The following is a 22677-nucleotide window of genomic DNA, read 5'->3' as shown; positions in this document are numbered from 1 at the left end:
TTGGTGCCTTTTCCCGAGGGCAATGATGTCACAAACCTGGGAAGTAACTCATTGTAGCTCCTACCAGCCATTTTTGTAGGCATTAAATTAGCAGAATTTTAAAAGATGATATTTCCGTTTGCATTGAACTTTCTGCTTCGTAACTTTGCAGATATTGTTTATGCTCAAACAGCAACATTACACACTAACTAACATTACAAAAAGTGATGAAAAAGAAATAGCAATGAACCACCCCATAATGGTGTTTATACAAAAATGGCCATGATTTAAGAGAGACTTGTAAGTCTCATCGAATGGGGGAGGCCTGTGTTCCCCTAGGTCCCCCCTGAAAAACCCTTGTATCTTTATCAGCGTACAGTCTGTAATATCTGGATGTACTCTGTTAGATAAGAGTACTTTCTGGTTCAGTGTTTTTTGTAGTGATAGGGCCACCAGAACCTGGAAGACAGCACTCAACTGCACTCTCTTGCTCTCTCACACATCAGAGGAGAGGAATATTTCCAGGATGTTCACTGGAGAGGAGCAAGAGGGAAGATGGAGGGCTATCTTTAGACTCTCAATCCTTATGAAAAGGTTTTATTCTCCCTCTCACACTCACTCTTTTTCCCCATCCTGCTCAAAGTGTGTGTGTGTGTGTGTGTGTTAAACCTCAGAAGGCTGTTATCTGTATGCAAATGTTGTTCTTTTCTACGGAAAGGGAGCTGGTTAACAATTCAGATCAGGTTTTAAAGCAGTGCAACTACCAAGAAGCACATTTCAAAGAAAGCTGTGCTGCAGTTTGGGGCTTTCATGTATGTTGCATGGCAGTATTTTAAGAACAATTATTGCATCCTGTTGATACTTGAACCTTGAGATTGTGTTCTACAGTACATACACAGAGCTAATTTGTTCTGCCATCTGACAGGCATTTGAGTGACATTCAGATTAAAAATAACTACTACAAAGATTGATTATAATAAAGTGTTAGTTCTCCTAAAAATGAAAATTAGCCTGTGTTTTAGGCCCTGTATACACGAACGTGGTTATTTTTGAAACCGCAGCTTTTCCTACACGGTTTGGCCTTTCGTGTTCTGAATTGTTGAAAACCAACACCCGGTAACCCCCATTAAACGGCTTGGAGGGGCCAGGAATTTTTTTTATATAACTCTGATTGGATTTGTCTGAAAGAAGAAAGTCACATAAACCTAAGATGCTCTGAGGGTGTGTAAAACACAGGCTAATTTTGGTGAACCAACCCTTTAAATCTTGCATGCTGTTATTTTTTGTATTTATTTTCCAGTGAAACACAGAAAGATCTGTGAAGAGTTTTTTTTTTTTTTTTTTTTTTTTTTTTTTTTTTTGGTATTTCTTTTATTTATTTTTTCATACAATAACCAAAGCATGGAAATAACAACATGGATGATTTTTTTTTTTTTTTTTTTTTTTTTTTTGTTAAATTATTAATTTAAAATTAATAATAATGATAATAATAATATAAAAACGAAATATTCCATGGCTTGATTTAATTATACAACATTTTCAGTTGTTATTAGCATCGTCTTCAGTGCAGTCATAAAAGAATTGCTTGTTGAGGAGACTAGTCAGAGATTGTCAAATAAAATCTCATCAAAGCCTTCCAATTACTGAAAAGGGTAAACAATGGCATGACAGATAATGTAACCGTTGAAAAAAAGTATTGTGTGTTTATAAGAGTGCCATTACACTCTCCCTGTTTTTCTTCTATAATGTAATTCAAACAAGCTAGGGGTTCAACAAGGCTGAAGCACCTGGCAAGACTAGCTCATGGTAGTAGATCCTTTAAAAACCTTGTGAAAAGCCCCAGAATTTGTGTTTTCATCCTCTTTGTCTGTATGAGGGTGGTTTAATCACTCCTAATCCTGAACTTGTTTCAGATAGTTTTTTTTTTCTTTTTATTTTAAAAATTTCTAATTTATGGAGTTATATATTCAAAGCTGTATTTTAACCATTAAATTCCATCCAGAGATTGATTTACTTACACATGAAAAAAAATCTCTCACAAAATTCTCAAACCAAGTGAATTGCAGGTCGGTGCTGTTTGTGGTATGTGCTGGAGATTCACAGCAGTTATTTGACCTGTCAGAAGAGGCGTTGCATCCCTTCAGCAAAGTTAGCGAGGTGAAATAAGTGAAGAGCGAGTATTTACATTAGCCTTCATTAAGCTCCCCATGCTACTCAGCAAGCACCTAAAGTAATTAACCCTGAAAAAATGAACCCTTAAACAACAGTATGTTGTGTTGTGTGCTACTTTTGTATTAAATTATGTCTGGGTAATGTTATGCTAATTTATTATAGATTATTTTTTATGGGTTATGTTACATACGTAATTTTATTTGATGTACTACATCTGGATTATGCAATTTTACTTAATGTGCTTACATCCCAGTTTTGTTGTGTGTTTTGTCATGTTTGTGTTTTGTTATGTTGTATTATAACTGTAGTTACTTTATGTGCCACACTGTTATGTCTGGGTTGTGTTACATGATGCTATGTTATGTTGTTACTTTACGCTAGGTTGTAATCTACATATGGATTATGTTAGGTTGTTACTTTGTTATGTTTTATGTTATGTCTGGGTTATGTTATGTTTGTTGTATGTTTTGCCTTTGTTATGGATTGCTGTGTTACGATATGGTTTATTACACTACATTATGTGACTAAATGTGTATTGAACTGCTATTGCACTATGTGTTGCAGTATGTTTATCCAAGACAGCAAACTGTAGGCTTTACAGGTAATTTCATTTACTCAGTCCACTGAAATGGGATATGACAAGGATGTTAACCCAATAAGAATCTGACGTCTGTAATATATGATAAATAATGCAACATCCAGTCTCTAGGTGTAATACTCTAATCCGTTCCATTACAGAAATCTACGTTTAACTTTCATTACCTGTATTTACACTGGGAAGATTACCCTGGTGTTGCATTTGTTCGGACTGCATTTTTTTATGATAGTAATGTTGTAAACTCTACAGCCATTTGTTTTGTTTTTTATTAGTGTTTATTTTTCATAAAATATCCATATGAAAGCCATTCAGCATGTCACTGATCCGTTCTCCTTGGAGAGGAGGAAAACAAAGGGAAATATATTTATTTTATTTTTTTCTAGAAGGAAGTGGGCTACTTTAATGTAATATCCATAAGAAGAAAAAAAAATATTTAAATCAAATTCTGTATATTTTGCCTGGAGCAGCAGTTTTTAGGTTTCGCGTTCTGCATATCAAAGCAGTGAAGACAGGAATAGGTCTGTCAGGTCAAATTCAGTCGGGATCCTGTCATTAGCCTCTGCCAATCCAGAGTGTATTAATCTCTTTTGACAGAGACAATTCTCAAGTAATTCATACCATCTGTGGTCACTGTATACTATTACTTAATTATCAACATGCAGTACAGCTAATTACCACTTGAGGCAGTGACACGGTCTTGCCATCATTTTGGTAACTGCATATAACCTTCTCAAACCAACTTTTGGCAGTTCATTTCGTCGCTTCTTGCAGTTTTGAAACTTGCATTCTCAGGTGCCAGCCTGTGGTATGGGAACAGATAGCATCTGCTTTTAGTCTTGAAGTCCCTGGAATGGATGATAATTATGTGATGGGGACAGAAAGTACGAAGATGTTGTCACACTGTAAATATTTTTTTAGATACACAAATACAACCGGAGGGCCAATTTGTCTCACGGCCGGTTGAGTAGAGACAGAACAGACAAATAAAGCGCCAACGGTCTGGCTGCAAAATTAATTTTTTCAGTGACCTGGCCAATGATCCAGTGCAACGTCTGTGGGACTGAACCTGCTGCTGCCACCTTTCTTTATCTGTAACCCTAAAATAAATGTACAATAATGCCTTTTTCTCTTTTTGTCACTTCTCGCTTGGCTTTGGGAGATCAATTTTTGCTTCTTTTATTTTGTTGGTCCTGTTCTTTTATATCTTTTCAGGTCCACTCCAGTCAAAACTGAGATTCATTTAACATCATAAACCATCTGCTTGGGTTCCAGCAGTAATTGATTTACATGGCTCTTGGAACTAAGCCTCTGTGGCTTTTTCATCAATTTGTGAATTTCATTTTAGAGGCCAAATGATCACAATCTGATTCCATTTTTATTTATCTATTTGGACCATTCCAAATATGACTTTCACTGTATGGCATCAGGATACCGTAATACACACCTTGCAATGAAATGTTTTTATTTATGAGTTGTGCTTCACTTTTAAATGTAATAATCATCTGAAGAAGGGACTCTGAAGTAATCTTGTAGTCTGAGATGATTGAAGATATAAAAATTATATTATTTTTTTATTACATTATAATATACAGTATGAAAAACAAAAATAATTTTGAGATTGGCTAAAACCTTAATTTATCCTATATTTATATATTATCCTATATTCTATATTTTCTATGCATATCTCTAATAACATAAAACTAAATAAGAATCAAGAATAAGAATTTATCTCACTAAGATCAGCATATCCAACACTTATCAATAGGCCTGAGAAAAGAGATATGTTTTCAATTATGATTTATAGATAAAGAAGATGATAACCTAACAGATTTAGGTAACGAAATCCACAGCTAAGGGACTAATAGAGAAAACGCTTTATCAACTTTATATTTCAAAATAGACAATGGGATAGTTAATTGATTATCAGAGGATGATCTAAGAAATCTCTGAGGTGAGTTTGGACAAATAAGGTCTGAGATGAAGACTGGAGCCAGACCATGCAAGGCTTTAAACACTGAAATTAAAACCTTGTACTCAATTCCTAAATTAACTGGTAGCCAATGTAAATGTGCTAAAATAGGGGTTATATGCTCCCTCTTTTTCGTCCCCATTAAGAAGTGGGATGCAGCATTTTGAACCAGTTGCAAATAAGAAAGGGAAAACTGGTTGACACAAGCATATAAAGCATTAACATAATCAAGCCTTGTTGAGAGGAATAACTGTCTCTAGATCACTAAAAGATAAAAGAGATTTCAGTTTACTTAAACCCCTGAGCTGGAAAAACTAGCTCTTACAACAGAATGTATTTCCTTGTCGAATTTTAACTCTGAATCAAAAACAAGACCCAGATTATTTACATGAGTATGGATATTTGCTTGCAAGGATCCTAAAATAGAGGACATGCCATTAACCAAATGAGGGGAGCCAAATAGAATGACTTCATTCTTGTTTTCATTTAACTGGAGAAAATTATCACCCGTCCAGCTTTTGATGTCGTTTACACAAGCAAGCAAGTAAGATAAGGACTTTGACCCAGGTTTTATTGACATATACAACTGGGTATCATCCTCATAAATGTGATATAGGACCTTGTGAGACTCAATAATGTAATGAAGAGGGTGCATATATAAAGCAAACAAAATCGGGCCTAAAATGGAGCCCTGCGGCACCCCCCCCCCCCAGTGACAGAAGCAGGCAATGAATGAGAATGATCAATCCCCACAGAGAAACTCCTCACAGTAAATATGATTCAAACCAATTTCCAGAATCCACAAATAAGTTGTTTACCACTCTAAACAAAGCTGATTCAGTGCTGTGCTTAGATCTAAAACCAGACTGAAAAGGATTCAGTATAATTATTTTCAATAAATTAAGGTGATAACTGATTTTAAACAGCTTTCTCCAATACTTTTGATAAGAAAGGCAATTTTGAAATACGTATATAGTTGTTAAAATCAGCAGGATCCAGATTTGCTTTCTTTAGCAGAGGATGAACCACCTCATGCTTAAAACAGGATGGAACTGAACCTGTCTGTAAGGAAATGTTGATAACGGAAATGATATTTGGTGCGACTGTGTCCAACACTTCCTTTAGTAGCATATTTGGTATAACGTCAACAGAGCAAGTGGTCAATCTTAAACTGGACACTATATTGAACTACTCAGAGTGCGGGATAGGATGGAAATGTAAAATTTTAGCAGGACTCGAAGATAAATACCAGACCTTCTGTGAAGCGTTAATAATAATCTGAGATTTAATACAAGCAGTTTTGTTTATGAATAAGCTGCAAAACTTCTCACACAAAACATATTTCTGTGCATTCCTAGTAATATTGATGTAATCATGCTGTGGACAGTCTCCCGCTGACCCTCAGTCTCATAGAAATAAGCCAATTCCACTTGCAAAGCAAATACTCTTTTTGACTACTGTGATAAAAATCCACAATTATTGCCCATCTTATTAATGCTCATTGTTGTGAATCTGTTTTCCCCACAATGTACCAAATACATCTGTATTCACAAGCTCAGGCTATTCACTGTCCAAGCAGTGTGTGATTGGATTGCACCTCCTTACATGCATGAGGATGGAAAGTGGGCCGCTGCCTGCCTGTGTTAACAGCCAAATGTGCTCTGCACTGCAGGCATGAGCACCTGACAGCCTGCCATTTGATTGCTAATCATTTTCCAGTCTGTGCCTGGTCTTTTTGATTTGCTCTGCACACTGCCTTGGCTAAATTGAATCAATTAAATGCGTGCTTGTATTCCGCGGCCACTTCCGGGAGATCAACTTCTTGATGTAGCAACACAACTAGATTAATTAAATCCAATAAAGAACTTGATTAACAAAAGGAAAATAGCGGAGTAAGGGTCAGGTGGATTTGTGTGTGCGCTTTGTGTCAAGAAAGCAAAAAATATTTTGGAGTGGTTTGTTTCTTGTTGTCTTCGTCTGAAGCACTTGTTTGTGTTGCTGTATTATTTTTCATGTGTTCTGGGATTATGAGGGCAATTACAAGAGCCAAATGGTCGTCTATTCACTGAACATGCACACAATCATTTTTTCCACAAGCACCTTCAGGATGTGTATTCCCAGGATAAGCTACTGTAGTGAAGTAGTTATTTACTAGTTTTCAATTAAAACTCACCACTGGGTTACTTCTGTGTGACCACACATTTTCCACTGACACTTATGGTGTATTGCCACAAACTTTGTTGTTAATTAGAGTGCACTTAAGTGGAAGTAAAACCAAAGCAAACTTTATTTTCTTTTTTTAAGCAAGCAGAGCTAAGGTGATACCACAGAAATGTAATGATTCATCTAGTTTAGAGTTAAGAACCACTGTTAACAAACAATAATAAAGGATCTTTTTCAAAACGTAGTGAATCTTGTAACTTACTTGATTCCTAATAAGGCGCACAAGTCTCTTTACTCACCACTGATTTCAGTATTTTGTTATTTTGCTAAGCTAACACAGCAATAACTGACTTGATTTTGAATGTTTACATGTAGCAAAGTAATAACAACATTCCTCAGATGAGGCATACAAGAGTCTATACCCACCACTGATTTCTGTAGAGTTTGCTGTTAGCATGTTGCTAAGCTAACACCACGATAACTGACTTGATTTGGAAGGTTCTACAAGCAATCTTCTCTGTATGTCATACAAATAGTTTTCATGAAGCACATTAGAGACTTCTCACCACTGATATCAGTAGTTTGTTGTTAGCATGTTGCTAAGCTATAGGAAACAGAAATACTGGATTGAACATTTTTATAATCTTGTTTTCAATGAGTTTACCTTACTTCATCCTCCATCTTAGAAATGCATTATTATTATTATTTTTCAGTTGTCATAGTTTGGGTTTGCTAACATGCAAACCATATATGTGATTTGCCATTAGAATGTTACTAAATAAAGTCTAAATAAAGCCTATAGTGCCCTAAAATGCTGTCTATATAGTGTGCTTTTTAGATTTTGGAACAGTGCTAGAGAGCTTCTAAATCTCTGTATTTATGGCTGATTTCATTTCATTTCCTTTTTTTTTTTTTTTTTTTATAATAGTAGTAAAAAAATAATTAAATACAGACTGTGTTTTCTGCCAGGGAAGGAGAGGCCATCTGTGAGATCCAATAAATACAATTAAAAACTGACACGAATGTTTGCCCTCATTTCAGAAATTTGTAACTTTCTCTAATGTACTTTCTTGCTACTCATTATTTCAATATCTTTCAATCTTTTTTTAAGGTTTTAAAATTGCACTGCATTGCATACAAAAACTCATTTACCTTTTTTTGCAGGTTTTTTGAGCACAGGAGACCAGGCAGCCAAGGGAAACTATGGACTTCTTGATCAAATCCAGGCCCTGCGCTGGACGAGTGAAAACATTGCATTCTTTGGGGGTGACCCTTTACGCATTACAGTTTTTGGGTCTGGTGCTGGAGCCTCATGTGTCAACCTTCTGACTCTTTCCCATTATTCTGAAGGTAACCGTTGGAGCAATTCAACCAAAGGTACAATGCAGAGGTTTTAACTTTTGAAAGTTTTTGTCTGCATGCTATAGCTGAATGTTTTATGGGCTTTTTTGTGTTGTTTTGCACTACCTGCATTTGCATTTGAAAATCAAATTGCACCTTTAGTTATGAAAAACCTGTGACATTTATTCAGAATATTACAGAAACATGTAACAAAAAAACTGCACTGATCACTAGGCTATATACCAAATGTTCATAATATATCTTTGCAACTAATTTGCTGGCTGAATAAATAAATAAATATTTATATTAAATTATGATTTTAATGCACATTTTTGGCCTTAAAGGTTTTATGATTTTACAAAAACCCAAAGAGGTCAATATTGCAGCTACATATAGGTGCTGATCATATAATTAGAAGAATATCATCAAAAAGTTGATTTATTCCACTAATTCCATTCAAAAAGTGAAACTTGTATATTATATTAATTCATTACACACAGACTGATATATTTCAAATGTTTATTTATTTAATTTTGATGATTATAACTGACAACTAAGGAAAATCCCAAATTCTGTATGTCAGAAAATTAGAATATAACTTAAGACCAATACAAAGAAAGGATTTTTTAGAAATCCTGGCCAACTAAAAAGTATGAGCATGTACCAGCATGTATTAAACATAGCAAAGCTATCCAAAGTGCTGAACAATGTAAAACAAAATTAAAAGAGAGAAGCTGCATTTTGTACCAACTGGAGGCGTGAAAGCGATGACTGAGTAAGACCTGAGTACAGTGAATTACAATAATCTAAACGAGAAGTAATAAAAGCATGAATAAACTTTTCCAAATCCTGAAAAGACAAAAACGGTTTAAGTTTGGAGATGACCCGTAATTGGTAAATTGGTTTCTCACGAAATAATTAATTATGAATCTATAATAATGCCCAGGTTTCTAACCTGTGAGGAAATGGAGGGGAAGTAATTGTCCAGCTCCTTAATAATATCCTTTCTTATTTTGGGGGGACAAAAACTATAATTTCTGTTTTGTTCTCATTGAGAAAGTTATGTGATAAACATTTTTTTTTTATATCTGAGATACATTCCAGCAGTGATTGAATGGAATCACCAGCTTTTAGCGGGAAGTATAACTGTGTATCATCAGCATATGAATGAAAAGAAACATTGTGCTTCCTGATAATATACCCCAAAGGGTGCATATATAAGTTAAAAAGAAGCGGTCCCATAATAGAGCCCTGAGGTACTCCACTAATAATTGGGGCAAATGAAAACTTGCCTACCTCTACAGAAAAATACCTATCTTTGAGATATGAGCTGAACCATTGTAAGGCTGTGCCCCTGATACCGATCAGATGTTCTAAATGGCAAATAAGAACATTATGATCCATTGTATCAAAGGCAGCTGTAAGATCCAGTAGAATCAGTACTGCATTTTTACCAGTATCAACTGCCACCAAAATATCATTGAACACTTTAAGCAAAGCAGACTCCATACTGTGATAAGTAGTGAAACCAGATTGAAAAGGTTCTAATAAATAGGCTGTATTTAAGAATGTGATCAGCTGTAACTGCACAACTTTTTCCAAAAGCTTTAACAAAAATGATAACTTTGAGACAGGCAGAAAATTGTTAAAGCAACTTTCATCCAAACTTTGAAAACATTGTTTCTTAAGCAAAGGGTGAACATCCGCATGCTTAAAGCAGTTCAAAACCACACCAGTGTCCAAAGATGAGTTAATCAACACTTGGACACTGGGGCCAATTACTGGAAAATCTGCTTTTATGATCAGGGAAGGAACAACATCCAGTGAGGAGTTAGTAGACTTAATATTGTTAACGAGATTGGAAAGTTCTATTAAAGAGACATGTTGAAAATAGCAAGTTCAAAGACAGGTCTGAGAGCTGTGAAGTAAAAGATAAGTGAATGGCACTCACTTTGTTAACAAAAAAAATGCCAGAATTTTCTCACAGAGCCCTGCTGATGGCTCCCTAGAGAACTGGGATTTCGGATTAATAACTGAATCTATTGTGAAGAATAACACCCTAGGTCTATGACAGTGTGCGGTAATCAGTTCTGAAAAAAATATTTTGATCTTGCTGACTTAGCAGTGCTCTGAAACTTAACCAGACAATCTTTAAAAATCTCAAGAGACACAGTAAGATGATCATGCTTCCATCCCCTCTCTGCTTTACAGCACGCCTGTCTAATAGAGCGAGCGTTGTCGTCCAACCAATAATAAGATTTTATCTTAGGCTGTTTCATTTTAAAAGGAACAATATAATCTAAGATATTAGAACAAACTGTATAAAACAGAGAAATCAAATCATCAGGCCCATAGGATGCATTTGCAGTATGTAAGATAGATTTTTCAACAGCATTAGCTAGATAGTCTTCATCATCAACATAAAAATTAAAAGAAATAAACATTTTAAATATATCAGTCTGTGTGTAATGAATTAATATAATATACAAGTTTCACTTTTTGAATGGAATTAGTGAAATAAATAAACTTTTTGATGATAGTCTAATTATATGACCAATAGATAGATAGATAGATAGATAGATAGATAGATAGATAGATAGATAGATAGATAGATAGATAGATAGATAGATAGATAGATAGATAGATAGATAGATTGATTGATTGATTGATTAGTTGAGTCCATATACATCACCTGGCAGGCAAATGCAGCATTCACCTTCCATTAGCACAAAAAGGGTCAATACATTACTTCCATTTTGAGTCTATCTGCTTGGAAGAGTGCTTTGTGAAGAGGTCTTCTGGCAGGGACCTGCTTTAAAGGGATAGTTCACCCAAAAATCTAAATAATGTCATTAATAACTCACACTCATGTCATTCGGAACACAGTTTAAGATATTTTAGATTATTCTAGAGAGCTCTCAGTCCCTCCATTGAAACTGTGTGCATGGTATACTGTCCATGTCCAGAAAGGTAAGGAAAACATCATCAAAGTAGTCCATGTGACATTAGAAGGTCAGTTAGAACTGGTTGAATCATCGAAAATACATTTTGGTCCAAAAATAGCAAAAACTATGATTTTATTCAGCATTGTCTTCTCTTCTGTGTCTGTTTGAGATTCAAAACAAAGCAGTTTGTGATATCCGGTTTGCGAATGAATCATTCGATGTAACCGGATCTTTTTGAACCAGTTCACCAAATTGAACTGAATCGTTTTAAACTGTTCGCATCTCCAATACGCATTAATCCACAAATGACTTAAGCTGTTAACTTTTTTAATGCGGCTGACACTCCCTCTGAGTTCAAACAAACCAATATCCCGGAGTAATTCATTTACTCAAACAGTACACTGACTGAACTGCTGTGAAGAGAGAACTGAAGATGAACACCGAGCCGAGCCTGTATACCATTCACACAGCTTCAATGGAGGGACTGAGAGCTCTCGGACTAAATCTAAAATATCTTATTAACTAAGATTAATATTAATTAACTAATAACTTTGTTCAGAAGATAAACGGAGGTCTCACGAGTTTGGAATGACATGAGGGTGAGTTATTAATGACATAATTTAGATTTTTGGGTGAACTAACCCTTTAAGGTTGTCACTATCATTCAAATGAACCCAGAGACACCCTTGGAAGAGACTTTAGTGTGATGTGATTGCTTTGCCCTGAAGCAAACCATGCACTGCTTAAACTTATTATTATTTTTTATTATTATTTTTTTATATATATATATTTTCCTTTTATTTTTACATTTTAGTAGTATATTATTCATTCACAAATATATTCATCTCTTCATACAAAATTGTCACCATTTTGTTGAATTGCGAACTGAAAAATCCCCTTATCTCAGTTTCATTTCCATGTGTGCTTTTATAGTTTATTTCTCTTTTAGTAAGAACATGTTTTTACTCGTAAATGCACTGCTAAGACTGAGATCCCAGGGGTTGTCATGGTAACAAAGTAACTAAATTTTCCTCTCTCTTTCTGTTTCTCTCTTTCACACACACACATGTACACACACTTTCTCTTCTGCTCATTCGCTTGCTTTTTGTCTTGATGTTTGTGCATGATATCTGCTTTTCTTCAATGGTGTGGGTCAATTGTCTTGAGGTCCATACATGAAAGGGGTTTACAGAGTGCAAACAGCTAATTATGATTAATGGGCTGTAATACAATTCAAGAAATAGATTTAAAGTCACATTTCCCCCTAAAATTACATGAAAAAATGAAATATTGATCAGTCTGTGTATAATTCAAGTTCATCAGCATTCGTATGTTGACTTGCATGACCTCTTTTCCCAAACCATTTAAGATTTGCATGAAAACAGCTAAACAGAGATGTGTTAATTTGCTCCAGTTGCAAAGTGAAAAGCACTGTGTAAATAGCCTATGGTGGGGTCCAAAGGTCTGAGCGCAAATTGAGAATCTGTGCACTATTTTTATGGCCATGTAAAAAAAAAAAATTCTCACAAAAATGTTATTCCCCTAATATACTTTATAATAAAAATGTATGTTAGTGCCCCATATGCCATTTCCAATATTTTATATTTACATTTAATTTACATTTAATAATGTAGCAGACGCTTTTATCAAAAACAATTATCTGAACAATAGAAGCAGTCAGGTCAACAAGAGAGCAACAACAGTATACAAGCGCCATGACAAGTCTCAGTTAGTCTAGTATAGAACGCATAGGCAAGTTTTTTTTTATTTTTTTTTTTATGAAAAGACAAGAAAAGGAAAAATGCTAGTTTTAGATGGTTAAGTGCAGGCGAAAAAGATGAGTCTTTAGATGTTTCTTGAAAATGAGTAAAGACTCATTAAAGAATCGAGATTGGGAGCCAGCTGGGCACAGTACAGGAAAAGGTTCGTGAGAATGATTTTGAACTTGGTACCACAAAGCGTTGTTCATTTGCAGAGTGCAAACTTCTGGAGGGCACATAAGATTTAACCAGTGAGATTAGGTATGCCGGTGCCGTGCCAGTGGTCGTCTTGTAAGCAATCATCAGTACCTTGAATTTGATGCGAGTGGCTACTGGTAGCCAGTGTAACCTGATGAGGAGAGGAGTAACGTGAGTTTTTTTTTTTTTTTTTTTGGCTCATTGAAGACAATTTTTGCTGCTGCATTCTGGATCAATTGCAGAGGCTTGACAGTACATGCAGGAAGGCCCGCCAGGAGAGCATTACAATAGTCTAGTCTTGAGAGAACAAGAGCTTGGACAAAAAGTTGGGTGGCTTGCTCTGACAGGAAGGGTCTAATCTTCCTAATGTTGTATAAGGCAAACCTGCAGGACCCACAGGACCTTTCATGCAGTGTGTAATGTAGCTGCATGTGAATGTAAACATGCAAAGTTGTAAAGCTGAAAGTGCACCGTAAATAGCGTTACTGTTTCCCAAAATAAATAATAGACTCGGTCTCATTTTTTGACTTTGCATGCATGTAATCCTATTGAAGGAGACTCTCAAAACAATAAAAAGTGAAAAAAGTGAATATAAATAAAATATTGAATCTAAAATGCAATATAAGGAACCGTAAAATTGGCATAATAGGGGCACTTTAATAAATAGAAGCAAATTGTCTCTAATGTTCTCAGATGTGTGGACCATACTGTAGCATGCAGCGGTGGTTCGTTGTTTGTGATTCTGTCTTGTTTGTCCTATACAGGTCTTTTCCAAAGGGCCATAGCCCAAAGTGGCACAGCCTTGTCCAGCTGGGCTGTCAGCTTTCAGCCGGCCAAGTATGCCCGCATGCTGGCCAAAAAGGTGGGGTGCAACCTCAAAGATACAGTGGAGATGGTAGAGTGCCTACAGAAAAAACACTACAAAGAACTAGTGGAGCAGGACATCCAGCCTGCTCGTTACCATATAGCCTTCGGACCTGTCATTGATGGTGATGTGATCCCCGACGACCCTCAGATCCTTATGGAACAAGGGGAATTCCTCAACTACGACATCATGCTGGGCGTCAACCAAGGCGAGGGGCTAAAGTTTGTGGAACTCATTGTAGACAACGAGAACGGAGTTCAAGCCAACGATTTTGACTATGCCGTGTCAAGTTTTGTGGATGATTTATATGGTTACCCCGAGGGGAAGGACATCTTGCGGGAGACCATTAAGTTTATGTACACTGACTGGGCTGACCGCCACAACCCGGAGACCAGAAGAAAGACCCTGCTGGCACTCTTCACAGATCATCAGTGGGTGGCACCAGCAGTGGCAACAGCAGACCTTCACTCCAGCTTTGGCTCGCCTACTTATTTCTATGCCTTCTACCATCACTGCCAGACGGAGCAGGTGCCACCCTGGGCTGATGCGGCACATGGTGATGAGATCCCATATGTGTTTGGGCTGCCCATGATTGGTCCAACTGAGCTTTTCCCTTGCAACTTTTCCAAAAATGATGTGATGCTTAGTGCAGTGGTAATGACTTACTGGACCAATTTTGCCAAGACTGGGTAAGTCTCTAGGCAACAGAGCATAAGTTCTAATCAATTAGCCATAATACAATACAATACAGCCATAAATTAGGATTCAGAATTTATTTGGAATATTACTTTGTTTTTGTTGTAGGAACACCAACACAACCATTCTATAATTCAGGAGTTTTGCTATTTATTACCATCCAATACCCAGTTGTTGCCAGGAGACACTGATATAGGGTTTCTTAGGTTTAATCATTGCTTAATTGTCTGTTAATGCATTCTCACTCTCAAATACTTGTTAAAATTCCCAAGGTTATGCCACATTAAATTTGTGCAACTGCTTTTTATGCAACAGAAATTTAGTTTGCTTCAATTTAGGCGTAATGCAGTGAATAAAGTAATGCCGAAGATCACTTAGAGTGAGTTTAGTGTTTATACGACATTGCTGCCTAGACATGTCATCTCACGGGAGAACAATAAATCAATTTGTGTACAAATGTGTAATGTATTCTCTCAGACTAATTCTCGTTAATTAAAAAAATCAGGTGCAGTTGTCAGGAGACCCTAATGAGCACTAAGATAATATTAAGGGTCTCTAGGCACTCCAATAAGGCTTGTCTTTAATGTTTTGTGTGATATTTATCCTATGACGTTTTTGATTTTGGAGTACCCATGTGCAGTTCTACGAGAGGAATTTTAGAAATTGTCTTTTATGTAAAAAGTACTGAAATTTTACTTTTACCTTCCAGTGACCCCAACCAGCCAGTTCCACAAGACACCAAGTTCATCCACACCAAGCCCAACCGTTTTGAGGAAGTGGCCTGGACACGTTATAACCAAAAGGACCAGCTATACTTGCACATCGGCTTGAAGCCCCGTGTCAAGGAACATTACCGTGCCAATAAGGTCAACTTATGGCTGGAGCTGGTGCCTCATCTCCACAGCCTCAATGAGGTCACCCAGATCATTTCCACTACCACTAAGTTGCCTCCACCCGAGGTCACTCCCCGTACACCAAAGAAGATCCCAGTCAACACCAAGAGGCCCTATCCTACACCGTTTCCGACTGAAACACTGAACCAGAATCAGAACCAACCCTTCCTAGAGAATCAGCGGGATTACTCCACTGAACTAAGCGTCACCATCGCCGTTGGTGCCTCGTTGCTCTTCCTTAACATATTGGCATTTGCCGCACTCTACTACAAGAAGGATAAGCGAAGGCACGACGTCCACCGGCGTTGCAGCCCACAGAGGACCACAGCCAATGAGCTGCCGCATACACAAGAAGAGGAGATCATGTCTCTACAAATGAAACACAGCGACTTGGAGCGCGAGTGCCGGGAGGCCATGCACCCAAATGAGATGGTCATGAGAACTACCTGCCCGCCTGATTACACACTCGCCATGCGCCGTTCACCGGACGACATCCCTCTCATGACCCCGAACACCATCACCATGATACCCAATAGCATGCCAGGCCTCACCTCCTTACACCCCTTTAACAGTTACCCCAGTGGACAGAATAACACCCTGCCCCATCCACACCCTCATTCACACTCCACCACTAGAGTATAGCCACACACACATGTTCTCACACACAAACATACACACACATATACACTCCCACTGATGTGGAGTATGAGTGTGACAATGAAAAGAGGCGATGACACTGGGTTGAGGAATATCTTTTCACCCGGTGCTCAGAGGAACAGGAAATAACAATGCTGATTTTTGTTCCTTGAGAGCAATACCATCAATTTATATTAGAAAAACGATAAACAAAAAGACAAAAAACTCTTTCTGATGTAATGAAAAACAAACAGAGATGATTTTTTTACCCTTATATTGTGACAAAACCAGGGCCATATCCTGGGAACATCTATCAGTCTGGGATTCTTTGAGGAATGGTTTGATTCAGTTATCCGAAGAGGAAAAAAAGGAAGAACAGATGAGATGATGTGTGGGAGGCCCTTTGTAAACAAAAGGAAACATATTGTTTTCCTGGGGCAATGGATTGTAGATTACTCTCTTCAGAGCAGACGGGAGATGCTGTTTACCTAATTTAGGCATGTGTTCTACTTCTGGTGGAGAATGCGGAATACTACAGGAAAATGAAGAGAATGAAAAATCCTCAAGAATATGCACAATAGAGACATTCACTGAATGTCTTTGAATTCTTTATGTCATTTTATTTTTGGGGGGAACAATTTTATTGTATAGGACATATTTACATATCTAGATGTGCACACAAAGCACCCGTGCTCTTTAAGCCCTAGCTGAGGCATTGATACTGAGGAATCTGCCTCAAGAGCATAGTGGGGAATTTATTGGCTTCCTGGCAGATACAGTTTCATCACACAAGTGCTGTCTATACTGAAACTGGTCGACTCAAAGGGAGGCTGGATATTTTTAGCACGACGCGCATGACAATTTATCTGCTTGGTGGCTGTTCTGCTGATTAATTCATTATTTAAAACAACAACAAAAAATCTTTTTCTTCCCCATTTGGATTTGTTTAAGGAAATACTGCTCTGATTGGCTCACGGGAGGAATTGGAAGCTGACAAGGGCGGACACGTTGGGTTCTAAAGATGTTTATGGGAAGGGGTGGGGATATGCTAACTAGATTGCGTTCACAAATAGCTTGAGTGAACCAGGTTATAAAGACTAGTTTTGTACATGTATGTTGTTAAAACTTTTTAATATTGGTGAATCACTTGTTGTTTGAGCCCCCATGTGTGGGACATAATTGTACTTTTTGGTTTGATCATTGGTCTCAGTTATAAAACATTGATTTATTTGATTTATTTATTTTTTTTTTTTTGTTAATTTTTGCTAATAGTCAAACCACCCTACCTTAGAAAAGTTCTTACCTGTAATGTTTGATTCTCATTTCTTTGTTTTTGGTGCTTTATGAGGAAGTCCCCCACGCAGCTTTGAACAACCAGTGGCCAACGCATATTTTGTACGACTTGGAGACTTGCGTTGGTATCCTCTCATCCAGAACTTTCTGATTCTCCTGAATGATCATCACGAATGAATCCCACACTGGAGACAGGAGAGCCCCTGATGAAAGAGTGTATTAGGGGGCTTCTGAAGTTACGAAGCCCTTGATCATACCACTTAAAGCTAGCTATAGAAAGAAAGAGAAAGACAAATGGACAAAGTGAAAGAGAACATTTTGTCATTTCTTACCCAGAGATAAGTGCTCAAAGTCAGTAGCCTCACTGCTAAAAGCCAGTTTCACCTGCAAATCTCCAACTAATTGCTGGTTTTATCCATCCTCGATTGTTTTACTTTTTTCATCCTACATGCTAATGATCGACACAGTGAATCTCAGGCTAAAGTCTAGAGGACCCCTGATGAGACAGTTCATTACTGGGCCTACTGATCTGAAGAGGCCATTGAAGTTAGCTAGAGGAAGAGAATCGAGAAACGATAATGATTAATTTTCTCAGAACCTTGTTGCATTATGTACTACATGGCAAAAAGTTAATGGATGCTAACTCTTTGTTCTCTTTCTGTGAGTACTAGTCACTTCAGGTTGACATTTCTTGTGAATCCTTTTTAAATCCTGGAAATTTGATTGAACACAAACACCACAGAAAGGTAAACTTCTACATAAAGATCTATTTTTTTTTCTCAGCGTGTACCGAACAATTATAGAAAAACAGCTATAGACTGCTAATGTGGTTCTCCCAGATCAGAGCTCCTCCTCTTTGCTTTTGTGCGCACTCTTTCGGTCAACAACCCTTATGCTACTGCTATTTCCTAAACAAATAGTAAAAGCAACCCTTAATTTCCTGGTTTTTTTTTTTTTTTTTTTTTATACTGTAGCTCTGTGCTTACGTCCTAGCTAGCCTTTACCATGCAAGTATATATTGACGTTGTTTATTTCAAAAATACTGCTCCGCACAGCTGAACATTAAAGATAAAATATGTTCTGATTGGCTGTGACTGCTTTCAGATAACAGAATTACTTGGTTAGAATATGGAGTAACGACCAATGGGAAAGACATTAGAATCCATTTTATTAGCAGTACTGCCATTCACATCTCACGGTAATTAAACATTGAGGTAAAACATAGGCTTTTGGGAGTGTATACTTGAGACCATGAATAGCTAGTGGCGAAGTTCTAATGAGGGACTAGGAAAGCCAAGGAAGGGAACACGATTGAAAGAATCATGCTGCTCTTCTCCTGATCAGCAAACTCGTGACACACATTGTCCCCAACAACATGTTCCCATTCAGAACACAATCTCCTGTGGGCTTTTCCTCTCTGTTCTGCCTTCACCTGTGACAACTCTACTCAGTACAAACGGGCCAGAAAGAGCATCGCTGCTCTGTTTGCCAGTCCCCATCTGCAGGTATGCATATACAAAGTCAGTCTGCCCGATTGTCCCCTGCAAAGGAAGCTCCTTTGAACAATATTAAAATTTAATGAACCATACATTGGTGGGGCGCTCAGAAGATTCATTTTGTGCATGCACATGTACCAAGGAGAGAGATGGGATTCATATGTAATTGGGAAGATCTCTACAGCTCAGTTTGTTTTTTCACACATATGCACATATACTCACATGCCAGGATAAGCCTTGTAACTGAATGTAATACAAGACTGAGGGCCATTTTCTTACAAACAGCAAACTTCATTATGTGTTTATTTTCTACTGGCTGACCTTGAAAGAACTTCAAAATGGCTGCTGAGAACTACAGAGGGGTGTTGTGATATTTGTCATTTTGTCTTTCTTTCTGGTTCAATAGGATTTAATCTTCTGGAGCACAATAAATGATTTTATCAAGCTCAACTTACATTGGTCTTTCTTTACCACTGGTTTGCCAAAAGGGTTTTATGATATACAGAATTTTGCCACTCGACATGTCAACACTCAAATCTGACGTCTTGGGTTAATAGTGATTCTTATGTCTGTTATTATTCAGGTAAATTGCTGTGAACAAACTAACTTGCTTCCTAATATTCTCATCAAACAGTTGATCAGCCATGCTTCCATTAGTTGACTGGAAGGAGAAATACTTTATGCTAACATCCATTGTGCAGCTAAACATGTCCAAATGCTTGCATAGCATGCAGCGCCATTTATTTGCACACACTGTCTATTTTATTTTAATGCTTTAACTCCTGTTTTAAAGTAAACCTTGCAAACATACCAAATAAACTGAGGTGAAAGCAGTTTAAACTGATCAGTTCACCATCTTGTGGGTTTCTAAGTAGGTAATGGAGGATGTTACAGACTTCCGCAATCTCACATTACTTATAGTTGATTATGCCAATAACATTGAGTCTTATGAACAAGACTACTTATAAGCCAATAATGAGCCTAATTTGCCTAGAAAAAGAGGAGTGTTTATGTGCAACAGAATGACAATGAAAGTTAAACAGTATATGGTGCAGCACTATTCCAGCACAGCCTCCTCTGCCTGGAGGTTATTAGCAAATAAAACACAGGTTGTTGAAAATACCATTTTAAATGTGGATTAGCTGTCATTGGTACAAAGGCCCTGTCTAGTTAATGTAGCCTAAAGCATAAATAACGGTCAAAACTGTATCCAGTTGCACTTCATATGCAGCTCCTTTTACTTTGGAAACTTGTTATTTATGTCCTTTGTTGTTTAACTGTATCTTGGTTTAGGAGTGAAGGACAGCAAATCAAGCTGCATCATTTCCTTATTTCATGCCCAGATCTCTGGTGTCTTTTTCTCGTTAGCAATTTTGTGATCTTGAAATGCAGTTGTTCCATGCTGAAAAATAAAGACACAATCAGGACATCCAAACTGGAACATGTTCATGGTCTAATGAGTGAGAATATATGGACTTGTAAGTATCTTTTAAGAGTTTATTTTTTATTTTTTTTTATTTATTTATTTTTTAAGTAAAAGTAAAAAAGTCATAAGTCTTTTTAGTAAAAAAGATTATTTTAATGGCTGAATACAAGCCTTTCTTTGGGTGACAGTTTAAAGAGAAATTTGTGAGTTTAAAGAGAAATTTGTGAGTCTGGGCTTTAGGAACATTCTGAATAAGAAGTTGAATTGATTTGCCTTTCGTCTTTATGATTAGTTTTTGCAATGTTGCATCAGTCCACCAATCAACTGATCTGACAGTTCCAACTACACTGATTAGAGACTTCCGGAGGCCTTTTTACATTTATGAAATTCTCTCCGGTTGGCAGATATTAAATTCAAATTATTAACAGACGGTAGCCTTGAAAATTACAAACATCTTTGGAAATTTGAAGCACGGTTAAGAAATGAGTTCATCAAGCCACAAACGCCTTAAACTAAGGGCACTCCGAAATTTTTAGTGTAATTTCAACCCTTGTCCAACAGCAATTTGCCATTTACCATTATGATTCACTTTTCAAACATCTGACAGTTTGCCTCTGATAACTTCCTCGATCTGTTCGATCAGCTTCTCAGTCTCCAAGTGTTTTATGACCTTTGATAATCACAATGTATTCAACCAACATTGTCTGGACTCTCTTCTGATTAGCACAGCCCTCAAATTTTTTATAAAGTTTTCCAATCCTGTTATGTTGCACATCCTCAACTGATAGGCAGAAGTACTTCTTTTAAGCCTTTCTAAAATAATATCCCAAAAGGTTAACCAATTATTTATTCATTTTTTATTTTTATTTTTTCCAATAAGAATGACCCCGTAAATACTATTAATTCATAACTGTAAGGTCCTTGGCCAGCTGTCTTTGGACCAACATGAACATTTCTCATTCCATTAATAAATATTATCATATTTTTATAATCTTCCTCTTCTGTGTCTGTCTAGTATTTACATGGAGTGACCTTGATGAAATCAAACCAGGAAAATGTTGTCATTCTAGAGTACAATTCTATTGTGTGTTGTAATTTGTGTGTGTGTGTGTGTGTATGTATGGGGGATAGCGGGGTGTTTTGAGCCCATTTTTACTTACAGTATGTTTTAAGTGCCCAAATTTAATTATGCCCAAATGGCCTTTGGTTTTGTTAGATCAGTTAAAAATAAAAAGTGAAGCCTTGTACATCCAAATTTCGTAAGTTTGTAAATAAAAGACTGTCTTTCATGTTCACAGTGAGCAGAAAAACAAAAATAACTAAACTAAAACATGCATGTCACCCATAATCATTAGTATGAGAGGTAAATTATAGAGTATAGTGATGAATGCATACAATAGTATCTTTGGTTTTGAGTAGATAATGCCAACCAAGTACTTCTGAATAATTCATAAGAACCTCTGTTCATCTGTAGTTTGTTCAATTTAATTAGAATTTACATGCTCGCTGTTATCTCCAGCAGAATTGCTTTGGATCCCAAGGTAAGGAAATTAAAGCAAAGAGCAAACTCAATGTATATATATATATATATATATATATATATATATATATATATATATATATATATATATATATATATATTTTTTTTTTTTTTTTTTTTTTTTTTTTTTTTTTTCTGGTGAAGAACAGGTATTTCTTTTCATCTACAGTTGCTTAAGAACACAAGCATGACAGCTCTCAGTGATCAAAGAGAGCTCTTGAAGTGCATGATAACATGAGCACTGACAGTTGTAACGTCTTCACATTACTTCCTTTGCCAGAAATCCAAATACTGTTAGTGAAAGATGAAAGAAACAGCATAATTTGCAAAATGGTCATGTATGTTTGGATCTGGTTTTCAAGTTATTACAGTAAGTTCATAATACAGGGTTTAAATCTTAAATTGTATAGTGTGAAAACACTGAGGCCAGAGTCAAACTGTTGCATAATTTCAACAGCATGTAGCATAGCCTAATATCCAAAGACAGCTACAAAAGTTTTATTTGTTTTAATATTTTTATTTTTTTTAACCAAATATTTGCTTATTTATTTACAATAATGTTTTGTCAGGTTAAATACTTCATGTGATTGCATCTATTTTAATGAATAGCTGACAACGCAAAGCATTATTTTCTAATTCAACAGGGCGGAGTCAATTATTAAATGGAATTGAAGTATATGAAATGGAATGCTCCTGCAATAGTTCCT

At 36.6% G+C, this 22677-nt stretch overlaps 1 protein-coding gene across 5 annotated transcripts in view; it reads left to right on the top strand.

Annotated features, from left to right (window-relative positions):
- Positions 1 to 19458, top strand: part of nlgn1 (neuroligin 1) — a 242022-nt gene extending 222564 nt beyond the window's left edge. For all 5 annotated transcript variants that reach the window (XM_026220933.1, XM_026220932.1, XM_026220931.1 and 2 more), the window contains 3 exons: positions 8046 to 8258; positions 13890 to 14679; positions 15396 to 19458. In XM_026220933.1, the coding sequence (XP_026076718.1) occupies positions 8046 to 8258; positions 13890 to 14679; positions 15396 to 16221 (1829 nt within the window). In that variant the 3' untranslated portion in view covers positions 16222 to 19458. The remainder of the gene's footprint in view (positions 1 to 8045; positions 8259 to 13889; positions 14680 to 15395) is intronic.
- Positions 19459 to 22677: the final 3219 nt, after the last annotated feature.

Source organism: Carassius auratus, chromosome 36 (genome assembly GCF_003368295.1).
Source record: "Carassius auratus strain Wakin chromosome 36, ASM336829v1, whole genome shotgun sequence".
In the NCBI taxonomy this organism is placed as follows: domain Eukaryota; kingdom Metazoa; phylum Chordata; class Actinopteri; order Cypriniformes; family Cyprinidae; genus Carassius; species Carassius auratus.
The sequence above is the reverse complement of the archived record's forward strand: the minus strand, read 5'-3'. Positions and strand labels throughout refer to the sequence as shown.